General features: G+C 32.4%; 1 protein-coding gene across 2 annotated transcripts; it reads right to left on the reverse strand.

Moving 5' to 3' along the window:
- Positions 1 to 531: 531 nt before the first annotated feature.
- Positions 532 to 3,714, reverse strand: LOC136997236 (A disintegrin and metalloproteinase with thrombospondin motifs 3-like). Of its 2 annotated transcripts, XM_067347741.1 has the most exons (4): positions 3,367 to 3,714; positions 3,059 to 3,271; positions 1,626 to 2,934; positions 532 to 1,567 (listed from the first exon to the last, which is right to left on the reverse strand). In XM_067347741.1, exons 3-4 carry the CDS (start codon positions 1,990 to 1,992, stop codon positions 957 to 959), a joined length of 978 nt encoding a protein of 325 aa, XP_067203842.1. In that variant the 5' UTR covers positions 1,993 to 2,934; positions 3,059 to 3,271; positions 3,367 to 3,714; the 3' UTR covers positions 532 to 956. The 2 variants fall into 2 exon arrangements, with proteins under 2 accessions (XP_067203842.1, XP_067203843.1); XM_067347742.1 differs by lacking the exon at positions 3,367 to 3,714 and having other exon boundaries at positions 3,059 to 3,356.
- Positions 3,715 to 6,000: the final 2,286 nt, after the last annotated feature.

The raw sequence follows: 6,000 nt of genomic DNA on the forward strand, positions 1-6,000 counted from the left end.
TATGATTCTATTGGTTGCGGTGTAGATCTAGCAACTTACAACTGCCAATCAGAAGAGGATATTGTCCCCAATCGTGACATAAAAATCCTATCACGCTATATATATATGAGGTCGAACGAACACGTTCCAGTTATTATTCTGTTCTAAGCTCTCAGCTAGCTCGTATCAGTACACAAAGTCATATATATCAGTAATAATAAATATTTTATTATACAAAACCACAGTGAAGAATTATTTGAATTATTCTTACTGCTACATAACATAATGTAAATTTAACAATGTGACACGCTCATAAGTGCAATAAGGGATTCTTTATTGGCAATGAATAATTTGAGAAATATCCAATCATGTGATACGTTGTACAAGACAATTATAAATATATATACAAGTATAACTATAGAGAAAGCAACACTTTGTTTAAGTAATATACATATATATTTAAGTAGTATATTCTAAATTTTACGAGATTTAAAGTTTACGCAGTCGATCTTCTTATGGAAGAAGAATCTACTAATTAATTCGATAGCAACATGTAATGCATTGGCTGTAGCTGTAACGGCGCGTCCGACGAAGAAGGAAAGCAGGTACCAATGACGAAAATCGATTCAGATGCTTAATTAATTCTGAGCATTGATTTATCATTATATTTTTTTCAAATCCCTGTCAACTAACAAATATTTATTTTTTTCTTTATGCAATTACTAACTATTAAGTTATTTGGATTTTGGATGGAATTTTTCATGTCGATAATTCGACGTATTTCTTCTCGTATAAATTTACTATATGCTAACAAAAAATGGATTTATTGCTTAAAATAGAAAGTAAAGACGATAATTTAATGGATCCTAGATTTTATACTGAACAAATACTAAACATTTCTAAATTGAATTACTTTTGTTTTGCAATTTTATTTTTTCTTAGATCCTTGCCCACACATGTCGAGAAGCTTTCGGTAATTATTCTTCGATTGAATTGTTTTCCGGCAGACAATAATGCTGGCGGCAATAATAATTTTGCCCATCTTTCTCGTGACACCACGTTCCATCTGGAAAGTATGGTTCGATTTTTAAGTCGAGCATTTCCTGGCGTGGTGCATAGGAAAAAAACAGACTGTAATTAGCAGATATTTCTTCTTCACGTAGGCAGTGTATGGTACAGGCTCTCCACGGTTCCTCGACGACATGGGAGGCCTGCTTTCCTGGCTCATTTAACGGTTCGTACTTGAAATATTCTTTGCCCTGTCTTTTTATTTTTAGGCTAAGTTCAGTACATTTTAGAGCAGTATATTTGGCAATCGTAAAACGTTCTTCAGTGCAAAGGCTGGAGTCATTACACAGAACCACGTCGTAATATGGCCCATCACAACTAGCCGTTTTGTAAATACCATGTTTGCAAAAACGTCGTTTGATTACCACGCCTTTGGATTTCGTCAAGCAATTGCTTTTACAAGAGTCTTCTTTCCATTCACTCCAATTATCGTCTTCACAATACGAAAAAATGTATGGTGGTGTGATAACGGCCATGCATTCTCCGCCGCGACATTCCTTTCCGAGTGCACAATTAGTTCCTGAAAAAAATTTAGTTCAAAATTTTAATTAAAGTTTCTAATTACAAAAAAAACATACCATCCAACGCAGGTCCCGCGAAGAAATTCCTATTTCTGTCAGGCGTTTCGCATTGTAAGACTTGACATACATCATGCAACGTGACTACGTTTGCATCTTTGTCGCGTAAAAATAATTCACATTGTGCTTTGGCAGTCCATTCCCTTCCAGGTAAATCGTGATAACGTGAATGGTCCAGTACATATGGATCATCGGTCTCTTCTCGTCTCGTGTGATCAAAAAAACACGGTTTTTCTTTCCACAGATTTTTCGTAATGTTACGACTACATGCGGACCATGTTACTTGTCCCCGTAGATATTGCCAATCTGACATTATGTATTTGCCATTCGGACACGTCGAATCGATAGAGCCATTATCGTGTTCCATTCCAAATCTTTTGAACAATTAAATTATTACGTTTGAAAATATGCCTTATCTGCAATATTTTTAATACTTTGTTGTTACTCAAAAGTTTTACACTTTAAAAAACTAAATCTCTTAAAAACTCTGAGCAGTTTTATCTTTCAATTGCACAAATATAAAAATTCTTCTAATAAATATCATATACCTAATTGTATAAAAAAAGTATACATACACTTACAGATGACCGATCTCATGAGCAGCAATACGAGACGTCGCAAAACCCGAGACTGCGTAAGGACCGGTAGAACCGATTTCTACTAAGGCGCACAATAAATTCTGTGTACACGAGGAATTAAAGAAAGAACTTCCTACAACACCATAATGCTTTTGTTCCTTTTCTGACTCATATAGATTTATTCCGGTCAGGTAAAGGCCAATGTCCCACTGAAGCGAATCAATCCCGTATTCAGAATACAAAAAATTCACGTAATCGCAAAATGAATTGATCATCTTTTTATGGTCACCGTCGAAAGCAGACAAATTTGACAGCTGTTTATCCATTATTACCAACTTTACCAATGAAATATCAACAGGAGCACCGAAACTTGAATGATGCAACAAGGCTTGAATTTGGTTCACGTATGCTAATATCATATTGCGTAACTTATCCTCATCATTGTCCAGAATAGGCATGTACATATGATATGCTGCTTCGTCGAAAAAAACGGCCAGTTCTATAGTTAAATTTTATCGAGCATTGCGTACGTGACGTCGCTTCAGTTTAAACATGTCCCGGTGGTAAAGTTTTGAATCAGCAAAATATTGCAGTGATCTTTTGATAACATAAGGTTTGCCAAATGAAAGATTTGATTGTCCTCTAAAATCGTCGATTAAGCACATAGGCGTAAACTCGTTCCGCAAGGGCCGAATCTCTATTGTGTTGTTTTCCATAAAAACAAGTCCTTCCTAATTTTAAGAAGATATATTTTTTTACATGTTATATTTGTATTTAAAACGAAAAGTAATGCAGTATACAAGTAAAAACATAAAAATTTTAAAACAGTTTGTTTTTTTTTGTAATATTACTGACCAATCCATGTTCATGACAAAAGTCGATGGCCGCAGAGCTGATATGATCTTCATGATAATAATAGCAATGACTTGATACGTTTAATTCCAACAATTTTTCTGTAACGTTTTTAACATTATATTTCCATCCTTCGAACGCAGGCGGTACAACTCTATCACTTCCATGCAGATTCAGTTGAATCAATCGTCCAAAAACTTTTAGTGTTATAGATATCTGTAAAATAGATAACAATTAAGAAAAAAATTTTAAAATTCTTAAATAACGACGATCGAGTAATAAATGGAATAATAACTGCAAAACGTACGTACCTCCTTTACTCCTGTCGGACTTAATGTTGGCAGTAATATTGTTTCCATATCTCGCGTGAGATGTGCGTAAGTTTTATTTAATAAGATTATTATCACAAATTTTGATATAAAGAACATGTTATTTTATAAGTTTTTCAGTTTCAAGCAATTAATTAAATAATTTACACACACGCATTTGCACTGTCGAGTTCGTTATATCTGATATGATCGCGTATGAAACACGAACTGGCGTATGAGGAATATCCTTTGTGTCATGTGACATTTATAACACATTCTCTCTTTGCTACATGTATATGTATAAATATTTATGTTTTAAAATCCATATTTATGTTTTAAAAGTTTAGATGTAGTATTTACGATAACGATATAAGATCTAGGTTTATAAAATGTAATTTATCACTAATATGTATAATATGTAACATTGATCGGAAACGTAAAAGTTTATTTTTCAATAATTTAATTTCAAAATGTGGATAATTATTGTTGGTATATAAAATTGCCGTTTATGCATATTCGTAATGTCTTGTAAGTTACGTTAAAATTTGGGATTAATGGAAATTAAACGAAGAAAAGAAACAATTAAATAAAATTATATATATTGCGATAGAGATTATTATATATAAAAATGAATATTTTTATACATTTATTCTGTCTAATAAAATTTGTTGGTAAAAAATATTAAGAGTTAAAAAATATTTATTGAGTAGTAATATTGAGTTTCCAAATATATCGAAATCAATCACTTGTAACATCATTCTAACGTAATGCAAATCAGGCGATGTGACACACTCATAAGTGCAATAAAAGCAATAATTTTTATTTGCAATAAATTATTTGAGAAATATCCAATCATGTGATACGTAATTCAATACAATATCTATAAATATAGAGAAACCAATATTTTGTATAAGTAATATATATATATATATATTTTAATAGTTTGTTATAAAATTCATGAGGTTTGAACATTAAGTAATCGATATTCTTATGACAGAGAAACTTACTTATTACTTCGGTAGCACAATTTCTAATGCGCTTGGTTGCATTAACCGTAGCTGTGTTGTGCCCTTGGTGATAGGGCACGGGTTCGGGATCTGCCGAGGAGTTAGGCCGGGAATTCGGGAATAATCCTTTGACGTTTTTTCAATAAAAAACAGTCTCCCATATATTTATTGGTTTCTTGTTCTATTACAAATTCCCTTACTTCTAGTTAGTCTAGGTTCCGTCAGGAATCCTTGTCTTAATGTGGTATCACGGAGCCCCAAGTTATTCTTATTCGCTTTTAGCGAATTGTTATAATTCGCGTTCTTCTAGATTTGTGGTCCCAACGGACATACGTCCGTTTCTTGTGACTGATAGTTTTAGACCCGCCGTCGTGATCTCGCGACGGCGATTTTATATATGTGAACTGCACTTGATTGCAGTTTTAACGATCTAACTTGCTGACGAAATTCGATCGTTCGTCAGCATTGTCGCGTAAAAAGTGAATTAGGTTTTAATTTTCGCTGCGCGATTTATCCGGTGTCTCGCATGAGCCGGAAACTGAATATTAGATATCTTAATCTGATATGCAATAGATATTTTCTTATATTTTATTAATATATATATATTTTATTATTAATAATTGGTTGTGGTTCTTTGGACCCACAACATCCTCCCCCCGTTGAGAAAAGAAAACGAGGAGATACGAGTTTTCGTAACCTTGAGGCTCCATTTATTTATTCTAAAATGGATTTCGTTCTTTCCATAGTTTTATTCCTAATATAATGGCAAGTATTATGGCAATTACAACAGCTATGCTACTTGTTGTCATAGGATAGACAAATGCTTGTTCTGCGAATGGATTTTTTAGATTGTCGTTAACATCTTTATTTATTTCCTCAAGTTTATTACTGAGGTCCATTAATTCTTTCGGATCTTGTATAATTTTTTTAAATTTTAGTCCTTGCAATAGACTTTTCTTATTTTGTGTATTCTGATCTTTGCTAAATGTTAAATTAAAATTTGGTAAATAAGTTTGTATATTCGCGATTTGCTCAACGTTTTTTGTTTTTATTGTCATATCTGTTGCAATTACCTTACAGTTTTCTTTTAACGTTATTTTTCCTGTTCGCTTAATTACTACAACAGTTTCTTTATTATTTTTACAATGTATATATATTTGTTGTTCCTTAAGTGTAGAGTACAACCATGTATTTGGTGTTTTTAATGCTATCCATAAAGTTTGATTACTCTTAATTTAACGCTTATCGCAATTATCCGCATTTTTTGTTATATGTGAGTACGTTTGTATTTCGCAAAGAGAATTTGTGTTTACAATATAAATAGGACTATAAGGTTCGCATAAATATGTATTGTGTACATTGATACATTTATTTAAGTTTTATTTTGTTATAGTCATGTATGTCGGTCCGTCTGTACGTATCGCGATTATATGTTGATTTACTTCAGTGAAAACGAAAATATTGTCATGGTCATGTATAGGTAAAGGAATTATTTTTATTATTTTGTATTTAGGAAATGTTATCAAAGGGAATTGTAGTATAGTATAAATATTTGTATTGTCATAGTATGCGCTTGTGGTAATTAATTTTTTGATGGTATTCCATTCTTCTATTTTGAGTCCAAAGGGAA

This window comes from Linepithema humile, chromosome 1, assembly GCF_040581485.1.
Source record: "Linepithema humile isolate Giens D197 chromosome 1, Lhum_UNIL_v1.0, whole genome shotgun sequence".
NCBI lineage: Eukaryota > Metazoa > Arthropoda > Insecta > Hymenoptera > Formicidae > Linepithema > Linepithema humile.

Excerpts from the sequence above, each read along its gene's own strand:
- LOC136997236 (XM_067347741.1), bottom strand. The coding sequence starts at position 1,992 with ATGGAACACGATAATGGCTCTATCGATTCGACGTGTCCGAATGGCAAA. Across the intron at positions 1,568-1,625 it reads CGCGGGACCTGCGTTGGATG|GAACTAATTGTGCACTCGGA; the intron begins GTATGTTTTTTT and ends AATTTTTTTCAG.